This window comes from Micrasema longulum, unplaced genomic scaffold, assembly GCF_059751315.1.
Source record: "Micrasema longulum isolate JH-2025_06_02 unplaced genomic scaffold, ASM5975131v1 h1tg000127l, whole genome shotgun sequence".
Lineage (NCBI taxonomy): Eukaryota > Metazoa > Arthropoda > Insecta > Trichoptera > Brachycentridae > Micrasema > Micrasema longulum.
The window spans coordinates 1,384,268-1,407,922 of NW_028277333.1; the positions used below are offsets into that span (position 1 = coordinate 1,384,268).

Sequence of the window (23,655 nt, forward strand, 5' to 3'; positions counted from 1 at the left end):
CACGCCGACTTTGACACGGTGCAAATTATTTAATAAAACCTGTGCAACTCAGACTAATAAATATTCAAGATTATTCTACTCTGCGTTTTATTTCCACACTAGTCAAATCGTCATCTCCACCCGCTCTTGCTCCGAACCTGAAGATCGTTGAGCGTTCCGCCCTGTAATCGTGACTAACCACGTCTAGAGCCTGGCCGAAGGTGCCCACTGCGTTTTTTGGTATTTAAAAATGTTTTCTTAATTCCATTCTCAATTTCGGCTTAAATTATTATTGGTATTTATGGATGTTTTTATTTATTATGATTTTTTTCTTTCTATATATTGTACAATTTCGCTGATAATTCAATTTAATGACTATTTTTATTTTTTAAATTATGGTTACTTTATTTAATTTTTTTAAATTTTAGATTAATTTGTTTATTTTGATTACTTTTATTGACATAATTAGAATATAATATTATATTATGATAAACAAGTTGAGTACCTATAATATCATATTTAATTATTATACAAAACATTTGCGCTCAACACCAGGTTTTTCCTAAACAGCAAATCAATATGTCAAATCCTATAAAGCTGAATTTTTGTATGTATATGTAAATAAATAAATAAACTTATTATTATTTATTTATTACTTATCATAGGAATATTTCATAATACAAGAAATGTTATTTAATAACTAAATTTTAAATCTTACAAATATTTATAAACTTAAACTTATTTGTAAAGAAAGCTACTACATATATTATAATTATATTTATAAAATTATTTAACACTGGACGGGAGACCCATCAGGATTTTTTGGAATATTGGGCTTACATATCTTTGTTCGGCCATTTGAGCCATATACTAAATTACAAGTAAAGGTAAAATAACCGCACGTCGATGATTTTGTGTAGTATGTGTGCGAAAACTTTTTATCTTCAGTGTTACCATTGTTATTCAGAGCACCAGTAACACTTTTTGTTACTGTAATAAAGCTATCGGGGCTTTTATTAATGCTGCTTTCTATTTCTTTTAAATTATTAGAATTTGGTCTGTCACCCACAGGTAAACTTCTAGAGATTTGACTATTTATTTTTCGACTTCTGGTCATTGGTTGGGATTTAGAAGATTTTCCATTAGTTATATTTCCTGTACTAGGTGTAAGACTAACAGATTGAGCTTGTGATTCTCCATTTTCACCAGCAACCGCAAATGTTTCATCTCCATGAGAAACCGCTCTAACTCTACCTCTAAAACCAATTGGTATAGTATAACCTTGGGTTCCTGGAATTATTTCTCCGGGTTGAAAAGTCATTCCTTCTTTGAGGGTGTCTGAACTTGATGAATCTTTAACAATATGGATACCACTTTTATCATACGGTCCTAATAAAATATGTTGTTTTTGATTATTTCCTGATTGCCTGACAAAACTTTCCTGAGGAAAATTTTTGACTTTCATTCTTTGTTGGGTGGATTCTGTATTTGGATAAAAATCACCATCATATTCGTCCTCTTCAAAATCATCATAATCTTCTACATTTTGAACATCTTTTACGTCAGTTTCATCTGTGTCGTCTGATATAACATAATTTTTTTCGGTTGTATTTATTGTACTAAAATTATGATTTACATGTTTTTGGCCGACATTTTTTGTTTCTGACTCTTGCATGCTTTCTTCAATGTTTTTTTCAGTAGTTGAAGTAGATTTAAAACCAGAATTTAATGAAATCTGTCTATCATTTCGAACAGTTTTAGCACTGAAAACATCAAACGGTTTGATCATTGTTTTATTTTTGGATAATACATCTTTACCTCCAGATCCTGCTTGAGCAGCTCCATTGTAACTTATACCGTATTTGAATTTCCCCTGAATTTGTGTTTGTGACTGTCCTGCATAAGTACCTGACTGTGCGGAGGCAGTTCCACCTCCATAAAACGGATTATTTGATTTATCATCATCTTCTTTACCTTCCGTATGTGGTTGAAAACCTATTTGCGCTTGAGAAGATGTGCTTCCAGGACCATTTGCTTGAGCATCAGCCAAACCACCCTTTGAACTTGCTTGCACTTGAGTATTTGTACCATGATTCCATCCACCGCTTTGAGCTTCTGCTAAAGTAGCTCCGTCTTCTGATCCGAGCTGTAATTGTGCTTGTGATTGTCCTTGGCCTCCTTTTCCTTGAGCACTACTTGTTGCTCCATCTTTACCAACCGAAATTTGAGTTTGTGCTCCTCTGTTCAAATCAATCGTTTGCGCTTGGGCGGAAAAGGACCCAGAACCGGTATAACTCCCACTTATTTGAGATTGCGCAGTTCCTCCATTATGAGTACCAACAGATGAGGCACTTGCTTGAGTACCATTTTGAATTTGTTGTATACTGGTTTCAGCTTGAGAATTTGAATCGTCATTATCTGGATTCGTTTCCCCTGTTTGGGATACTCCATTTTTTCCACTATACTGATAATCGCGATCCGTTGGTTGTCGATTATTGTTATATGTTGGTTGATTATCTGAATATCTTGATGTATCGTCTCTACCTGTAACTCCAATATCAGTTGATCCTTTCGATGGTTTGGAAGATGAGGGATATGAGCCTCTATTTCCTGAATACCTATCTTCACTTGGATATGAACCAGAACCATATTCACTTGGATATGAACCAGGTACCTCTGGATATAGTTTAGAACCTGTGATATCTCCGGACGCAGTACCTGGAACAAATTTATTGTAATTTCCACGACCGTTTGGATATTCACCTCCTTGTAGTCTTATGTTCGTTTCCGGATCTTCTTCATTATAATTTGAATCTTTATCATAAGAATTTGATGTAGGAGCATTATTACCTTGATTATAGAATCCTGGTTTTTGGTATAAACCAGTAGTTTCGTGTCTAGGTGAATATTGGTTATTTTCAGGCTTTCTTAGGCCATAATTTTGTGACCCCGGAAAGGAACTTGGTATCTCTACTCTACCACGATGGGAATATACATCTTGATCAGAATCTTCGTAACCACGTCCGTTATTGACCTGTGAAGCCGGACGCGTTTCAAAATAACCATCATAAGGTGTCCTTTGAGTATATGTCCCTGGAGATCTATCACCACCACCTTGAGGGTATAATTCTGGCCTTTGATCATGAACGCCAGGTTTGCTAATTTCTGGCAGAGATCCTTGATATCCTTCTGATAATCCTCCTGGTCGAAATCCATCTCTGCCATAAGAAGTATCTTTAGGTTTCCCACCTGAACCTTCTTGTCTCTCTGGGCCATACACTCCAGGACGAAGACCGTCCCTTCCATAAACATTTGTCTCTGTTCTATCTCCTGGTCTTTCAAAACTACCAGGAGTATATGGACCTGGATGGTGACCTTCTTCATAAATGTTTACTCCAGGTCTGAAACCTGACCCTTCTTGTCCACTAAAAGTAGATGTTCCATCACCTCCTCCATAATTTTCTTTAATCCTATCACCTGGTCTTTTTTGTCCGGATGGCGTGTATGATCCTGGGCGTTTACCTCCTACAAAACCACCGCCTTCATTTAATCCACCTTGATTGCCCGGAGTATATCTTCCAGGAAGAAGATCATCTCTTCCGTAAGAGTCTACTCTGGGTCTACCACCTGGCCGCTCTTGTTCACCCGCAGTATAAACACTGGAAGGTACATAATCATCTTCGTATTTAATAGATCCAGGCCTCGTACTTGGTTGTCTTTGTCCGCCTGGACCATACGATGGACGAAAATCATCTCTCCCATAGTTATTTGATTGAACATTTGGTAGTCTTTGTTCATCTGGTGAATAAATTCCTGGACGGTAACTAGCTCCACCTGACGTATAATGTCCTGGAGGATGACCACCGTCATAAATATTTTCTCCTGATCTGTCACCTGTTTCTCTTGGATCTCCAGGTATTAATGCTCCAGGGCGAATATTTTCAAATCTTGTGTGAGTTTCTCCTGGTCTTGTACCAGGCCCTTTTTGCCTATCTGGAATATATGATCCATGGTGGATATCATGTTTTGCATTGTATTCTGATATTTCACCTGGTCGTCCTTGTCCAGTCGGAGAATATATTCCTGGACGATAATCATCTTCATTAGCGTTAACACTGGGTGTTCCCGGACCACCCTGTCTACCTGGTGTATATTTTCCAGGACGACGACTATCTTCTTTAGAGCTCTCACTCAACTCATCTTGCCTTTCTGAGCCATAATATGATGCAGGATGAAATTCATCACCTGGACCTCTAGGTTTATCTATTACGTACGTCCCACCTGGTACCTGATATGTTCCTGGGAGAGCACCTTCTCCTCCGTGAGTATTTATTCCAGGCCTTTCATTAGGTTCCCTGGGTCTAGGTCTATCTGGACTATAGGATCCTGGAAGAGGACCATCTCCTCTATGAATATTAATTCCAGGCCCAGTAATGTAAGTATCAGGAAGTGTATCATCTTCTCCATGAGAAATTGTTCCAGGTCTACCACCTGGTATGTACGCGTCTGGATGAGTGCCATCATAAATATTTTTTTCAGAACTTGGTCGTCCTTGTTTTCCTGGTATTTTACTTGTGTAATCTACTCCATTAATATTTGCTCCAGGTCTTCCTCCTGGCCTTTCTTGCCTACCTGGAATATAGGTACCAGGGAGTGTATCATCTTCTCCATGAGGACTTATTCCGGGCCTACCATCTGGTATGTATGCGCCTGGATGAGCGCCCTCCTCTCCATTAATATTTTTTCCCGGACTTGGTCCTCCTAGTCTTCCTGGTAATTTACCCGTGTGGTCTCTATCAATATTTGCTCCGGGTCTTCCGCTGGGTCTTTCTTGTCTACTTGGTGTGTAGGAGCTAGGAGGCGTACCATCTTCTCTATGAGTACTTATTTCAGGCCTTCCGCTAGGTCTACCTGGTATGTATATCCCTGGATGAGTACCATCTCCTCCGTTTAATTCTGGTCTATATTTTGATATCACCGGTCCACCTAGGTAGAACTGATCTGAATCAATTCCTTCAGCACGAGAATTCCCACCTTGTATTCCCACCCCTACTTGAGGATACCTTTCTGGTACTTTCCCTGGACTTGGTCCAACAGAAAGTCTAGTTTGAGAATCAAAATCTGTACCTCTTCCTTCTTCGGGATATAATTTTGAAATACCTCTGCCTGGTGTTTCTAGACCTGAGCTTGGATATCCTGAAGGCCGTGTTGATCCGGGGATTCTCTGTTCACCGGACCCAGCTTCACTTGAAAGTTGTGGACCTCGTCCAGCGGTTGGTCCTCTCGGTCCAGAATCAGGCCTAGGGTAATTCTGTTCACCATAACTTCCAGGAACTCGTAAATAACCACGTGGCTGACCGTCAACACCTCCTATATTTGAATAATCTCGTCCATAAGACAGCCCTTGGGATTGAGTATCACATCCTTCACAACCAGAACTAAATCCAGATTGACTCTGCGCTTGGCCCATTCCGCGGTTTCCACCTAAAAACATAAACATGCGTAATAATAATCAGACAGGTGTAATATACTTTGACTATTCCGAGGCATTTGACAGGGTTGTTGGTGTTGCCTGCCAATAACATGGTAAATTATACAATTTTATTAAACAAAGCATGATATTTGGTTATCCACAGGGGTTTTCTCAAATTATTTATACGGTGTGTAAAGGAAACATCGTGATTTTTTAATATTAAATACTACAAATCACACTATATAACCATTAATTCTGGTGTATTACAAGAATCTCACCCTTTGGACCCTTTGCTGTTTAATGCATATACTGAAAGTGGCAAAATGATCCGACAGTTTTCACCGGCGTACTGTTGAGCAAGTACGTGGTGGGTGGCGGTGGAAATAGGCGCGTTTTAGACTCCACGCGTGGACATTATTAGTAGCCATGGAATAGTGGTCGGCTGAACACTATGCATTTGCTGTCGAGCCGTTTTTAAAAGTGGCGATTCCTGTATAATAAGTATAATACAATTATTCTATAAGTGATTAATTCAGAGCTGTCGATTCTACGCTAAAACGGAAGTCGACAAGTCGTTCAAGGTCAGCCCGGACGCCATAGAATATCGAATGAGTAAGAGAAGCTATGGAAGCCGGTCCTCGATGGCCGGCCTGTAAACAAGCTGCTGCTGTTTACATCAGACCGCTTGGTAAGCAGAATATTGCATTTCGATCTACATTTCCACCCATACAAAATGTCTTTTGTCCAGCAGTTAAAGTTATATAAAGCTGGATGTAAAGATATATAAATATGTAAAGCTGTGTAGACTATGTAGAGCGGAAATTTGATGACAGATGAAAAAAAAATTCACGATGAGCGACGAGGCCAACAAACAGAACTTTCGTGATTCGTTCGATTTCGTGAAATCCTGAAGAACTGTATGAACGTCCTCTGCATAATCCTAAGGTTACTGTGTGGTGTGGTGTAACGATCAACTCGCAACGTTAACTGTTGATGTTGGAATTAATTGTTGTTATTTACCGGGTCAACATTTGTTTTACTAAACGGTACAGAGGCGATTTATCATTTGCTGACATTGCCAGGAAAACGAATAACACACTTAACTACCACTATTTTTTAAAAAAAGGGCTACACGTTGGACCTGCATATGAAATAGGGGTACTATAATTTATACAACGACTCGATTGGAACAAGATAAGCTCATGAATGCCCCAGCTTTCATGTCTCTCAGCAAACAGAGTGCACGGTTACCTGTGAAATGATTACCAAGGGTGACATTTTTTAATATCCCTGGCTAGATGACTAAGTCGACATCCTTAAATCAAGCTAGCTAGCTCAAGGCTAGTTTGTTGGGCAATATCCGAGACAGCATTTTTAAGAAAGTAAATATCAGTTATTTCCTTGGGGTAGCCTTGCGTTAGCCAGCTTGATTTAAGGATGTCGACTTAGTCATCTAGCAGGTCCGCGTACAGGTTCCACTTTCCACCGAGTTTATAAAGTACCTGTCGCTGTGAGACATTAACTCGTTGTTCAAGAAAGAGTTTGTGTTGACTGGACTGTTTGTCGTGTATGCGACTTCTTGGAACTTACAATCTGTTTAAAGTGTAAAATGATTGGACGCTTTTTTAAGTTGTGCAAAGAAGCAAGTCGATGTTCCCACTGCGCCACAGGACACAGTCACAGTGATGATTGTCCTAAAAATAATGACACCCCGATTTGCGCTACATACACAAAATTTAATCGACCTGCAAATCACCCGACCGGAGATAAAGACTGCTCAGCATACAAAGCGGCCTTACTAAGAGCCTTAGTAACAATTGATTAAGGCTGTTAAATTTGGTCAGCTAAACGTTAGACGTACGAAAGCCGTTACCACTGAAGTGAAAGAACTGCCATTACTAGATTATTTTACAAGAACCATTTGGCGGGTCTACTAAAGGACTTGGCCTAAATGCGTGTTTTGCTGAATGCTTTTCCCCATTAAACCCTCCATTAGCTTCGAGTGTATTTTACAATTCACACATATCATATTTATTCTCAAACCATTTGTCGTCACAAACATTTTCTGTCGTCGAAATACCCTTCCGATGCATATACTTTTATATTGTATCAGCATATTTTTAATACGGTGACCCAATCGAACCCTATCTGGACCAATTAAAGATAATTTTAATGGCCTAATTAGGAAAATCTGTTATTTTTGGTACCGATGTCAATGCAGAGCCCGTCATTTGGAGCCCTAGAGTTGACATGGGCCATAGGTCGAAACTAGAAGAAGTTTGTGAGGTTTTCATATCCCGATTCGACCCAAGCGTTTTAATTAATGCCTCTTGTCCTCCTACTTCCTCTTTTGCTAAGGAATTTTTACATGTTGACATTACTCTGGTATCTCGAAATCTTTGCTCAATGTTCTCCAACTCAGCTGTGCACGATAGAGTATCTTGCAATGATCACAACCTAATCACTTTTGATAACTGTGACGTTCTCATACTTTTACTACACCAAAACTAACGCGTTTTCGACCAAAAACTGAAAACTAGTCTAACTTTGTCGCTCAGTTCACTTATCAAATGGATCAGATAGCTAGAATTGACATTAAAATTCAAGAAATAGCATAATATCCAACTCGCGCGATAACTGATTGTGCAGATGATGCGCTAGAACGAACCTCTCTTCCTCCCTCGACCCGTCACAAATTGTATAATTCCAATCTTTCGGCATAAAAAATCTTTTTAAGTAGTGCGCGAAGAGATCTCAGAAAAGGTCGACAAACTGGCTGTATACCTATGGCATTGTCTTTACTTTAAACAAATTTTAGAATGTCAGATAATAAATACAAAACTGAAATAGATAAAGCCAAAAGACAAAGTTGGCGCCAATATTAAATCGATTTTCCAAATCTGATCCCTGGGGTACTAAAATTTTCCCGCTCACATTACTTATTACATAAACTCATTGAAAAATATTGAATATTGAAAATAGGTACATCTTTTTTACTGATGACATGAAAATTTATATTATATTTAATCGCATACAAAGTGTTAGAAGGCAAAAAGATCTTGACAAGCTATTTTACTATTGAAAGCAAAATTTACTCGATCAAAGTATAGGAAAGTCACACTTTTAGGATTTTGTTCAAATAAAAGATACCCCTATTTCTAAAACAGAGAGTCGAATTTGCGATATGGGAGTTAGTGTTTTCACTAAACTAATATTAATATAATTCCAACATATTATAAAAGAGACGGAACACGTTTTAGAAAAGGAAATACGAAACAAAACGAAAACGCCTTTGTTTATAAACGGAACAAAAAAAACTACTGTACTTATTTTTAAACACAAGCGGTCATTTCCTGAATTGTGCGCCTTTCGTCGCCTGTATTCCTGGATAACAAAATTTCAAAGGGAACTTCAAAAGTCAAATAACAAGGTCCCATACTGACTGATGATGGCAAAGATGACCAGTACATAGAGAGACAGAGGTGAGCTATTAATGTCAGCCTCTATGCTAGCAAGACGCTTCTTTCAATGCAGTGACGAAGTGAAGGAAATCCTCTTTACATCGCAATTGACCTCCACGTATACAGCGGAACTGTGGAACGATTTATTATACTCAAGCAGCGTGAAATAAATGAAGGGTCATCTAATTATAACAATGCATATAGGCAATTGTTTGGACCGCCTAGGTACTGCAGTGCCTCCGAAATGTGACGGCCCTACTTCGCCAAGAAGAGCCTAGAGCCTATGGTAACGCCTGAAAAGCTCAAACAATATGTTTCTCTAAGCCATTGCAGGATAGATTCACTCACCCCTGTTAAACCGGTGACTGCAAATGCTGAGTGAGACATAAAATATAATTTTCTTTACTTTATCTCTTGTATGTAAAAATTAATTCAATTATTTTTTTCCTTCCAAGTTGATTATTTTGACTTATTTTGGTTTTGATTTTTAGTTTTAATTTATTTAAAAGTTTTTTTTTATTTTATTCATATAATGTCGTGTAAGTTATTTCTGCATTGTATCAGAACATTGTTTTTTTGTTTGTTTATATGGAAGAATATATTTTTTCTGTATTGTTTTTAGCAGAATTATTTTATCAAATACTATTTATAATTAGGTACATGGAGCAAATGGTTTAAATAATAAGGAAGTTCAGTGCGATAAGAAATTGAATAAAAAAAAGTTTTTTTACGCGCCGTAAAAATTAGAGCATTTTATTTTAATGTAAAATTTCTCGAAAATGTTTGAAATTTGAAAAAAAATTGTTTTAATGAAAACGAACTACTTGCGTTATAGATTTCCGGTTTTCGGGAAGCCAACTCACTAGTCAGGACAACTCACCGACGGAAACTAGTGATGTCACGGGTGGAGTAATTTAAAAATTACAAAATTTTTTTTTACTTGGTTTGATAGTCTATTAACAAATATTTAACTATTAAAATTACGTCTATTAAAAACACTGAACTTGCCGCACGTGCATGAGAGGATGTATGAATGTAGAGGAAGCGAGGTATGTATGCAAAGGCAGAGCGATATGGCATTATATCCTCTATGTGTATCCCTACCGGTAAATTTTTGGTTAAAGTTCATTTTCAAATTATTTTAGAAATAAAAGACGAGTGGTACTTAAATCCACAAATTTGGAATAACCGGAGACCGGTTTCATCGCTTTCGCTGTATCACACAAGTAGTAGATTTAAGTATCACTAACCTTTTATTTCCATAATATATTAAATAATAATATCTTCCACTCACTAACGACGGCTCTCGATCCATCCGGTCCGGACTCCGCCTCTGCCTTTCCTGGTGGGCTCGAATCTCCGATGTTCAAATATTGTGATTGTGTTAGTCCTCTATACCTTCCTCTGATTGGAGGTTTGTACGCTGGTGGCGCATTTCTGCGCAATCTTGCGAAATCGTCTACTTGATCTAATAAAATCTGAGCATCATAATTCTCCCCTCGCCGTGCTGACTGACTCTGCCACTAAAATTGCGATAAATAACGAGATTAATAATTTTCCAGAGATTTAAATTAAATGATTGTTTGTACCGGACTATGGTTCCGTGACCAGTAAGGGTCGCGGACCCGCAGGTCAGAGGTCCGTGGATCGAATCCCAATCTACTATAACCTGATTCCCATTTTCTAATACTAAGTTATATGCAAATTATTTCCTTTATCCAAAAAAATGTATACTCGTACTTACGTGAAATTTTACTGAACCGACAATATTTATAATCAAAATTTTCTCTACAAAGACTTACTAAAACCCTTTAGAGTTTAAAAAAAAGACTGATACTTCAACAGAGATGCAGAAATAATATTAAAATTATGAAGTTTAGGCATTTATCTATAAGGTTTATTCCTTATGACCTGTCATTATCTTATTTAAGCGATCCTATTACACTATTATTATTCCTGCGTATGGACATCCATACTTTCTTACTAAGAGTTTCTACATCTCTGTAGAAAATGCCTTTAAATTAATTAATTGTTTATTTGTAAGATTTACACACTGTAAAAAAATCATTTGCATAATTTACGCGCAATAAACGGGTGAAACACTATATATATGATTTGAGTATTTACTTATTCGCTGCAGTTTGCTGTAATATATAAAACTTGTTTTACAATATTGTGTTCAAATCAATTCAAATGTTAAATTAATTTTCATTATCTAATGTTTATTGCAGTTGATTAAAAAACATTTTATTTCAGTTATGCAGTTTTGTAAACAACACTCTTTAATTATTGTCCTGTAAAAGGTTTTTTTTTTTATTTGGGGCAGGGTGAATTCTGCCCTTGAAATTGCCGTTTTAAAAAAATAACATAGGTATAAAACGTTTATTTTACAAGCATAATAATATAATGCATAGCGATAAAAAATATTTTTTAAATTCCCCAATTCGCATTATTATTTTCTTGGGTTTTTTTGACATTTTCGTCATTTTTCTTTACAATTTAAAATCATTTTATGTTCGATCCAGGTTAAAGCATGAATTAATTTTAAGACTTATACAATGAATAGGGACATATTAGTTACATTCTCGGTATACCAATAACAAGATGTGAAAAATAGCTTGGTTAAGAATAAAGATAAAGTTAGCAAGAACCGGGATGGGCGAATAGAATTTTAAGATGTAGGTCAAAATATAAAAAATGACCTTACTTCTACTATCTGGGGTTATGGAATTGGACCGAATATATCCAATTTGCCCGTCCTCGCTAGAGTCAATGACTTAAATAAGTTATCTCTTACTCTTCTAACACACTTTTGGTATTGCCGCAATGTTAACATTCTTAATCAATTCTTCGCAAATCATAACGCGGAGCAAATAGTACAACTCGCAACACTCTGGTGAAAAAAAAAAATAAATAACTCTTACGCTTCGCCTATTTTTAATTTGTCTGCCGCGAGTTATCGAGTGCTGATTATAAGGTCAAGGCTGTGATGATTTTAATATTGGGTCATTAAAAAGTATAAAGATTAAACCACTTGTACCTTTACATTATGAATTATTTAAAATATCAGCAGGTATGAAATTACTACCTAAAATAAAAAGTAACCGTAACATAGTAATACTGTATATATGATATTTGACAAATGTTTACACTTTCCGAAGATTAAAACTCATTCACATTTATGTACTTCCATAATTAAACGTGAAATAATTTAACTTTTTTGTGGCTATGATGTAACACGAGTCTACATATGACACAAGACGATATATCTCTCTTATTTATTAAAATTATGAAGTTGTACTTTTTGTAATTTTTAAATTGAAATTTTCACATCGGATTTTTAAGGTAAAATATGTATAAATATGCTGGATTTTTGTACAAAAAAAATCATTTATCCTTGCTATTCGAAAAATAATTCTTACGAATAAAAGTGAGGCCAATACCACTTTAAATCTGTTTTATTGTATGAGATAGAGCACGAAAAACTTATAACAAAGAAGCCACAGAGGCTATTTAGTGGCCGGTGTTTGTAAGAAAAATACGAAAACAAAAGGCAAAATTCTTTCAATCAGTCGGTTTTAAGCAACAGGCGAGGGTGCACAGCTATATGACCGGCGTATTTGTGATTTTGAATTTATTTTGCCATAACAGTCCTAAATTATAATATGTTTTTTATAAATTATGGAAAAGGAATTGTTTAACAGTATGTTTCTATGTTTTTTTTTTCAAATGTGTGTAGAATATTCTGTTTTTGCTTGTAGTAACACGATGTTACATCACTGCATGTAAAGGAATTTTGTAGCACAGACTTTTGAGAGCTAACATTTTATGTTCATGTTAATTATTTATGCTAATTTCAAATATTCTGTTCTGTATTGTTTTCAGTAGCATTTTTTTATCGAATATGTAATTAGGTACATAGAGCAATTTGTTTATATAATGAGGAAACTCAGTGTTTCTCAAAAATGTTAAAAAAGTTACAAAAATGATTTTCATAAAAACGAACTACTTTGCATTACAAATTTTTCCGAATCAATAGGGTAGAGTATAGTGATAGATTTCCGGTTTCCGGGAAGCCAAATCACTAGTCAGGCAACTCACCGTTGACAACAAATTGTAATTTTTACATTTTAAAATTCATTAATATTTTTCAAAATATAAAATATTGGATCCGAATCAATATGCCATTCAAAAACATAAAAGCACGGAAATCCTTATTGAACAGTTTTCTAGTTATGTCAATAGTGAACTAAATAGTAGGAATCATGTCATAATTCTATTTATCGATAATTCTAAGGCCTTCGATACAATAAACCGCAAAATACTGATTAACATCTTAAAAAGCACCGGTGTAGGTGGCAACCTGATTGATGTTCTGACAAACAGAAAGGTTTTAGTTAAACTCAACAAAACATTTAGCAATCTTGAATACACGAAGGCACGGTACCCCAGGGATCCGTTTTGGGTGCATTTTTGTATATTACTTACGTCTCATCAATGTCAAAAAATTTAAGTATGCCAAACATTGTGTTTACGCCGATGACACGGCACTTGGAATTTCTCATAGACATTCATTTATTGTGGAAAGTCAATTACAAGAGGACTACAATTCCTTGCTTAAACGATCGCATGATATGGGTCTTATAATAAATGCAAAAAATACTAAAATTATGCACGTCAGATCCCCTCACATACCAGCACTAAATCAAATTTATATAGTATCTCATAGTTTTAACTGTCTTCATAATGGTATTGTCATATTTTGTAACTGTGAAAAAAATGATGTAGTTAATGAATATGTGTATTTGGGCATTACTATTAATATATTTTTTTAATGTAATAAACATATTACCAAATTGTGTAAAAGATTAAGGACAGTTATAGGTAGCATGTTTAGAATAAAATATTTTGTACTAATAAAAACATTAAGACTTATTTGTCAATCATAAGCGGAATCAATTATCAGGTACGGTAGTACTGTAATATTACCTTTCTTGTAAAACCAACATTAAAAAAATTCAATCTCTACAAAACTCGGCTCTTAAATTAATTAACAGATCAGCTAGAACTGATAAGGAAGAGGTACCCGAACTTTTTAAAAAGCAAGGGTGCCTGTTCGTAAATGCTATTCTATGGCTCAAATTTGTTACTAGATATCGATTTGATAGTAACTACCAGAAAGGGTATTTACATTCACATAATACAAGGCTAGCACAACGTGATAGCTTGTCAGTACCAAGGTTTGTAAACAACATGGCCAAAGAACACTTCATTATACAAAGCTGATCTTAAAAGAAAATGTTGAAAAAACTTTTAAGAAAAAAATAATCCAATGGCTTATATGTAACAAGGCTTTATATTGATTATTATTTTATGTTAACAGTCATCTGTTTTAAAAAAATATTGTAGAAATACGTATGCTTTTAGTTCTTAATAATGTTTATATTACTTTTTAAATTTAAATAATTTCTTTAACGTTTTTCTTTGTAAAGGAAAAAAATAAGAAACCTGCTGACAAGCCGGTTTTGTGGTTTGGTGGGTTTCATTGTTTTTCCTTTTATATATTCTGTTCATGTTTACCTTCTTAAATAAACATAAATTCAAAAAAAATAAAAATAAAAACTTAAGTCGTTTTTTTCACCAAATATTTTGTTTTTAAGGTATGCATGACTTATAAATGATTTATCCAAACAAATGTAAACTACTTTACTATTGACCACCTACTGACCTATGCCTTATTCTAAGTAAAATGCATCTTCTTTAAGATAAGCATTATTCGAAAAATGTATTTTTTCTCTTTTCTATCAACAACTTCTTTGTCTAAATGAGAGATATAGATGCTATTTTGCAATGTAAAAAATATTCAATCAAAATCTCAAATCCAGAAAAAAAAAATGATACGTTTAATTCAAATTGAAGTGACGATGTTTATAACGAAAGTTTGCTTACATTTCTGTGATAAGGTTTTTCTAATTTGTGTATGATGACTCCAGCCTGTTCAATATCCAATGGCGCCTCTTCTATGACGAAATCATTTAAAATAACTCCAGAGGCTGGATTTATCTAAAAATTGACCACATTTGATAAAGATAAAAACAAAATTGAAAGTTTTTATTGCACATTACATACATTTTCTCCGCATATTACAATACAAAATATAATACACATATTTCTGACGTCGCATCGTTTTTGCATAACATAAATATAAAATATAATATTCAAATGTTAATAAAACGCTCATTTTAAGAATCGCACATAAAATAATATTATGTTGCAGGTACATATGCAATATTAAAAAGTACTTTTTTATCCAAACGCAAGTTTATTTTTACAAAAAAAATCATACTGAAATCATAAAAAAAGTATATGGGTAAATGAGTTCAACAAAGTCAAATTATAATATCTAAATAATTGTACGTTTTTAAATTAATTCTAAAAATATTTTTTTAATGTTTGGGACGTCAATTTTTTTTTAAATGGCCTTCGTTTTTATATAAATTTCCTGAAAGTCAAGTACCTAATTAGATATGTATTTTATGCAATGTGCGTTAATTTTTTTTTACGCAAAACGATTTATTTTATCAATCTTCTCGAATATTACACTAAAACTTATATTGAATTAAATTAAACTTATATTGGATGTACTATTGTTAATTGTATCTACCACTAAAAACTTACAATCATATAATTAAAGTAAAAGTTCCTGAACTAATTAAGGTTTTTTTCATCTTCTTCAGCCTTTTTCTCTCCACTGCTGGATAAAGGCCTTTTCCAAACGTCTCCATTCCTTCCTATCACCCGCTTTCATCATCCATGTTTTACCGACCATAGAGGCAAGACATTGCCGATGACAATCGACCCATCTTTTCTGTGGCCTTCCAACATTTCTTTTGTTCGCCCATGGTCTCCAGTTCGGGTGTCCCACCTGCCATCATGTTGCCTCGTTAAGTGTTCTGCCCTCTGCTATTTCAATTTCGCTGCACGATCTATGATATCCACGACTCCGGTCCGGCGCCTTATTTCTCCATCTCTTATTCTGTATCTTAGACATACACCGAGCATCTGTCTTTCCATGGATCGTTGCGTGCATTGTTAACTCTATAATAATCGCAAGACGACCCCATTTATCCAATACTAGTTGATCAATTTTCAATACTGAAAATTATTCATTTTGATTCTCGTCACGATTATTGAAAATTGTTTATAGAATCAACCGAACTTTGAGTAGGCCGTGTGTTATTATAATGTATGTCAATACAAGAATGATAAATTATTATTAATAAAAGATGTTAGCGCGTCTCATTACAATATAATTATTTCAAATAAAACACGCATGTATAGGTATTTGTCAAGGAATCATAATGCTTCCTACTAACATCTAATCGATATATAGACGCATTTTTCTTCACGAAACTAGGTTAATATTATTTGTGTTTAAATTTTGACACGAAGATAATTTTGAATGCTAGGGTCACCAATTTTATCAGGAAGAAAATATTTTTATTCATACTTATTTCAATAACTATGTACTTACGTTTGTGTGTCACGAAAAAACTGTTTGATTTGAAAATATAACTTGTCAATTTTTATTATATCAAGATTATGACAAGGTCTTTTTTCGATCTTAATTTAACTATTTTTTATTTTTATTTAATGCACAAAATACACAATTGTATCATAGACACAATTATATGTTTTTTATGTCCCGACTGGTTAGAAAATTCCCTGTTAAGCCGGGACTCTTCGATGTATAAATAAAAAATATTTATTTACATATTAAAACAATCTACAAAATAATCAAAACAATTTACAAAATAATCTAAACAATATACAAAATAATAATAGAAAAATATAAATAGTAGAAATTATAAAAGAAAAATTTAAATAATAAAAAAAATACTATATTGTACAACTACAGTCGGCCTCGTGGTGTAGTGATCAGCGCGTGGGCTGTATGTAGTAGGCAACTATGAATGAGGTCTCGGGTTCGATCCCCGACAAGGTTGACATGAAATATTTATTTAAAAAGGTGTTTTTACACTAGAATATTTCATAATCCCTGGACTGGCATCTTAGGCCTAAGACTGATAATCTTACTTTCATGTAACATAAATGATCAAGTTACACTGCGGTTGGAAAGGTGCATAGGACACTGCAAACCAATTCAGTGTCCTATGCACCTTTAGGTGCAGAAAGGGAATGCTTTACAACTATATCAACAAAAGTATCCAAAGTGTGTATTTTGCGATAATACTCGTACAATCGATTACACAGCTTGGAATTGTAAAATGGGGAGGATGCCATAAACGATTTTCATATTTTATTCATATTACAAAAAGCATTTTTAAAATTTACACTGAAACACCAAGAATTTATCGGTCTAATTTAGTATTTAAAGAATTTTGTGTAAATACAGTAGAATATTTAAAAAAAAACAATCAACAATCAATATAGTAAACAGATCCTTAAAAATTTTAGGCTTTATTAATAGAACTACGTCTGATTTCCAAAGTATGCTTACACTTAAAACACTTTATTGCTCTTTAGTTCGCCCTATTCTTGAATATGCATCTGTAATCTGGTCCCCTCATTATGCTGTTCATATCAAGCGCCTTGAATCAGTTCAACATCGTTTTATAAGAAAAATTGCATGGAAGATGGGATTGGAAAGAGGAGACTATTCATATTCTGATATGGAGAGGTTTTTAAGCATATCAAGTCTTGAAAAACGCAGATGCATTGCAGATATAATCTGCATGTATAAAATTATGAACTGTCTCATTGATGCCCCTGAAATTTTGCAAAAGATTCTTTTTAACGTTCCCACCCGTAGACTAAGAAATAATGAAATGCTTTTCCTCGGTCACTACAGGACCAATTATAGTGCACAGTCGCCTTTGCCCAGAATGATCAGGCGGGTGAACGATCATCAAGATCTTGATTATTATGGTGTAAGGATGTCTTTCTTTACAAATCAGCTAAAGAATCTGTATAGTTAGCCTATGCTTTTTACTTAATCTAAAAAATCTATCATCTGTCTTTGCTGCTTATTTCTGTTCCTTATATTTTTTTTATTCCTTTGTAAAAATTTCTTTTAATTGTAATGTTTATAATGGACTTTGTCCGTAAATAAATAAATAAATAAATAAATAAACAAATTTTAGAAAGCAAAATAAAACGTACTTTTCCGAATTTCTGAAAAACATGATTTCTCTTTGATATAAGCGTGCATAGCAACACCAGTTCAGCACAAAAGCATTATTCCTATGCGGGATTTAAGAACAAAATAACCTTCTAAAATAAAAAGTATTCTTCTTCCTTTTCTCTGTTGATCTGTCGGATAGAGAATGATTCCTGAAACACTAAGTTCCAGCTGTCCTTTCATCTTTTTGGGGGCCTTCCAGGTAGACGGCGACCCACTGGGATTTCATGGGCCACGGTAAAGGGGATTCTGAAGCTGTCCATTCCATCGACGTGATCTCTCTAGAATCTTCTCCTTGTTCTGCTCCACTGAACTATGACTTGGGTATCGCAAATCCGTCTAATTGAGCAGATTTTTTGTTCTCACCGTATCTGCCCTGCATACGTCATTATCTGTCTGACCCACGTTTTGTGTATACGGATCTTGCTTTCAATACGTATGTATTTACTGTGCCAGACGATATTTCTCAGGCATCCAGATATTGCCGAAGCTTTATTCGTCTGTTTCCTCGCTTTGGAATATAGAAAATAAATTAATCTTTTAAACATGGGAATATGAAAATACAAGTATTTTTTTGAATCCATTGGTCTCCGTGGTAGATTTTACACACCTTAATTTTTCAGTCATGACCAGTTCCACTATATAATCGTCTCTAATATATTTGTATCTCTTAGAGAGCTTAGCTACCGTAAAGTTTTTTGATTTACTGACTGAGATGCTCATGTTAAATTTCTAAGATGGTAGATGAAACTTGTGTAACGTGCATTGTAAATCATCTTCTGATTCTGCCACTATGGTTGCATCGTCTGCGTAGAATGTTATGTTAACGACCTGATCTCCCATTTCGAAACCTAGTCCTAGATTTGCTACTTCCTCTTCCTTATCTTGTCCATAATTAAATTGAGCAGAAAAGGGCTCTGACTGCTACCCTGTCTTGTGCCACTGGCTTTTGGGATTTCTTTTGACATTTTACGATCCACTTTTATTTTGGTTTTGCTGCCAGTATTAATATCTTGAATGATTTTAGTAACTGCAGGCAATATTTTCTTCTCATTTGATATTTTGTTGACATCATTCGAGAACACCTTATCAAACGCCTTTGTCAGGTCGATAAAGCATAGGTTCGCGGTTTATATATACATAAAAAGTATTGAAAGTATAAAAGTATTCAAATCCAAACTGAAGAATTATGTGAAACCCACTCCGTCCTAACTTCTATTCTGTATTCATAATTTTTTATGATAAAATATTTATATACCTCTGTTTATTTGTGTACAAAGGCAATCTTTTATATAAATTGTAAAACGAACTCCCTCTCTAAGCACAACCATCCATTAGAGAGGCAAAAACGTTAAATTAATATAAAAACAAAAATAATTAAATTATTATTTTTGTTTTATTGACATGATATGCTATATGTTTTATATTATTTGTTCGTGCTTAATTTTATTATAACATGATTCTAAAAAGTTCGTGTTTTAACATGATTCGATTTATAGTTTATATTATGCTCGTGAACGTGAAAATTTGCGCAGGCAATACAAGAACAAAATATTTTTTATTCTCTTCGACAGACGGGCTGTTCTAAAAGAACTAAGCTCTATCGAGATCCATTCTAAATTCACATTGGATTGCCTACGGACGCATAATTGTGTAGGTGAGTGTAACAATGTAACACTGATTTGGGTATCTGGACATTCAAACATCGACGGTCATGGGCCAGGAAGCAGAGCATAATGCTCTGGCAAAGGGTAACTAGTCAGCACCACGTAAACGAACTGATAAAAGGGTACTCGCAAAGATTTGCTTTCGACCTAACAAAGCTCATCCGAAATCAAGTGAGGGTTATCACTTGAGCCCTTACTGGGCACTGCAGATTAAACAAACACCAGAACGAACCTTTCCATAACTTCTATATGTAAGTTTTGCGGTGCAGATGAGAACACATCCATACACATTATATGTGAATGTGATGCTTTACATCATAAAAGAAGCCTCATCCTCGAGAGATAACTGGTTAATCCTGAAGATGTTAAGGAGCTCGCCCCCTACCTTATAGCCCGTTACTTTACGGATCTGGGCTTGGAGGGGAAGATTTAGCGAAATGAGAACTCTCGTATTTCACACAGTAGCCAGGCTCTTTATAGACCTGGGCTTAGAGGGCGAGAACTATTCGCGGGGATCCGTCACAATAGATCACTGGTCGCAGTGACGTCAGGAGCTTGTATTGCACTGACCCCCCCCTCTAATAATAAGAATAATCATGACAATACCAAGTCTTCCTTGGTCATCCTCCCCTGCGTCATTTCTTTGTCATTTAGCCTGCATTTTATCATTAAGTCATTTTACACATTCAAACTATTGTTTTGTTATACTTTGTAGGTGTAAAGATAAAAAATAATGTTCCCAGAAAAAAATCAAAGGGTCCAGCGCATTGGGGAGAAAAATAAGAGATTCCAGTGCATTGCAAGAAATCTGCTTGCACGGTAGTTTTACTTCCAGTACATATGTTGCTAGGTATTGGACTGTAATATAATATTGGACCATAGAGTAATCTATAGTAGGTATGAAAACGCTAATTAATTATTTGAATCATGGCATATACAATAACTCATTTATTGGGAAAATATATTTAATTTTTCTTTAAAGAAATTCGATTACACACTCTACAGATAAAATCGAATTACCGATGCTGTGTTTGTTGTGGGAAATTATAAAACCAGCATCGGATTCTTTTCTCCTCTGCCAAGGATCCTCAGAACAATGAATAAAATCTCATTAAACGGCAGTCGATGTGTTCCTACTGAAAGGCAAACATTCAAGAAGCAAGCGGTGTTATCACTCCTGATTCACGATGACACACTTGTCATGTCCGCCTAGATTATGCCATAATTATACCTTTGTAAATTTAAATAGACTTTAAGATTGTTTAGATTTAGTGTAATTGTATAATATATAGTCAATAATGCCAATATGTTAGGGCTTTCATAAGCCTGTTGATTGGCTTAAAAAAAACTTATTCTCATTTTCTAACAGTTAGTTATTTACAACTCATTGAAAGTGGCCCCAAAATTAAAATATTTGGGTAAATCATAAGAACGTAAGTATATTTTTTAAATATATATAGGTAACCATAAGCAGGAATTTGTAAAAAATCAACATTAGTTAAATTATTCATGAATATTTATTTAGTTCCCTTCAAATTGATCACCAAAGAGGCAATACACATATGCCAACGTTTCTTCCAGCCTTCATAGCACTTCTCGTAGGCCGATTTCGGAATGTCTATCGGCTTCCTCTGCGAATTTTTTTATCACCTCAATCGAGTCAAAATTCAAAATGCTTTTCGCGAAGTGGTAATTTGAGTTAGGGAAATAGGAGAAAGTCATACGGACACAAATCAGGTGAATATGGTCCTTGGGGAACGACTTTTACGTTATTTTTGGCCAAATAAATCACTTACAAGGGAGGGTCCGATGTCTTGCAGGGTACTCGCTGGCACAGCGCGGGTTTAAACTGTGTAACTCGGTTATAAGCTTAGACTATACCCTGTCTGCGTAAACTATAAGTGCGTAAGCACTACAATTAATGATATGAATCATAACACGTTTTAATGATATATATGTGAGACGGCGCATTATCATAATGCAAAAACTGAGAGTTATCTTTCTATAAATCTGGCCTTTTTCGAAAAATATTCTGTAATGAATCCTATTTATTTGAAGAATATAGGTCAATTTCCTATCCGCCAATTTAGTCGATTGTTCAACATAGTGCAGCAGCATGAAATAACATAGGGTAGATTTATTAATATTTTTTATTATTATTATTTCATTTGTCAATAGGCAGGCAAATATACAAAATAGTACACCATGAGGCCGACTAATCTTCACTTGATTTCTTTTAGCAAAATTTTCACCCGCGAGTAGAAACTAAATTAATAAAACCAAAAAAAATAAAAATATTCACACACCTTAATTTTACCGATCTGAGTGCATTGGCGCAATACATGTGAAACACGCCCGTAAATGACATACACAATCAATTACTTTTAGACTATTAATATTATAGATTTCATTTTTAAGCTTGTTTTTTTTTGTATTTGTACTTATATTTATATACATATTATTGTTGTGTATACAATGGTGAACTTATCCATTTTAAAGACTTGTGGTCGTCTATAAATAAATTCTGAAATATTCTATAAGTTATACTATAGTACCTCATTACATAACATAACAGTATAATATTATTGAAAATTATACATTGGTAAAATTATTGAAAATTATATTAAATAAAATATTAGCTTTATACGAAATATTTATTTTTGGTAAAGTATTGGTGATTAGACTGGTAAAGGCGATTTCTAATTCTCAGAAGAATTTTCTTCGTTTTTATGATATCAAGATCCTTATTAGGAAATACAGTATTTTTTGCGTTTTCTTTCGAATTATTGCTTTAATTTAATGACTTACTCCGGATAATTGGTGTTTTACTTATATACATTAGGATTGGTAAATAGCATTCGATAAAAGTTTTCAACTAAGGTGCAAATCCAAGCACTTAATAAATTTCTATTAGGCTTTTCAAAATACTTTATCACTAATACAAACCCTCCACTAAAAAAAACGTCATTGTAAAACTTATATCGATATAAGCTAACTAAAAAACTTATAGTTATTAACAATTAATAGATAGCGGTTATTACTTATTTAAGGGCCCTAGAACATTTACCTTTTTGAAACTCTACCGGTATTTTAGAGTAGGTAGTAAAAATTAATGCAAAAATAAAATAAAAACAATACATCAACATAAAAGTTGAAAATCATTGAAGACATTAAAATACAAAAAAACCCACTCTTTTTACGAGGGGGTTACGAAATGTTTATTATGACATAAAAGCAAATTAACAACAGTATACATACATTTATAATTCATTCAAAAACAAAATGGACAAAATAGTGAATATGTCATAATATAATACATAATGTGGACAGTTTCCCGTGATTATCTGATTTCTCCACCTCCGTTGAGATATTTTTTATCAGTCACAGAAATAAATCAGAACTCTCCCTCTGAAAAACTTACCCCTGTAGTTGACTGCAGAATCAGGAGTATCGCTAGGGCATTTAGCGAAGCACGTTTCCACGGCATGGCCGAAGATTCACCACTGGGCCAAGACAAATCTTGGCTCTGCTAAAGTAGTAATCACCAGCCATGGAGATGATTGCTATTTATACTTAATTTTAATAGCATACGAAAAGAAATAGCATAGCATGTGAAATGCTATTGCTAAATGAAGAGGTACTAGAGACGGCCGTATCGGTTATTTAAAAGGAGTAGCAGGAACAATAACTGTTTCACAAATTATACTGTGGCCTTATTCTGTGTTTCGTAAATTCATTCGTATCGTACACTGATATATTATCTATTCAGTCGTATCGTATGAGAGGGAACGAAAGCAAAATACGATTTCGATTGCGTTAGAGTGAAATGGATGCATGACGAACGAACGAACTTAAGAAACGAAATTGTGACAG

General features: G+C 34.5%; 1 protein-coding gene across 1 annotated transcript; it reads right to left on the minus strand.

Moving 5' to 3' along the window:
* Window positions 1–640: 640 nt before the first annotated feature.
* Window positions 641–23,348, minus strand: LOC148284362 (uncharacterized). Its single transcript, XM_088241006.1, has 4 exons — window positions 23,204–23,348; window positions 14,863–14,976; window positions 10,208–10,436; window positions 641–5,463 (listed from the first exon to the last, which is right to left on the minus strand). The coding sequence occupies exons 1-4, from the start codon at window positions 23,267–23,269 to the stop codon at window positions 770–772; spliced, it is 5,103 nt and encodes a 1,700-aa protein (XP_088097132.1). The 5' UTR covers window positions 23,270–23,348; the 3' UTR covers window positions 641–769.
* Between the last annotated feature and the right edge of the window lie 307 nt (window positions 23,349–23,655).

Excerpts from the sequence above, each read along its gene's own strand:
- LOC148284362 (XM_088241006.1), bottom strand. The coding sequence starts at position 23,269 with ATGCCGTGGAAACGTGCTTCGCTAAATGCCCTAGCGATACTCCTGATT. Across the intron at positions 10,437-14,862 it reads AAAAACCTTATCACAGAAAT|TGGCAGAGTCAGTCAGCACG; the intron begins GTAAGCAAACTT and ends TCGCAATTTTAG. Across the intron at positions 5,464-10,207 it reads TGGATCGAGAGCCGTCGTTA|GTGGAAACCGCGGAATGGGC; the intron begins GTGAGTGGAAGA and ends TTATGTTTTTAG.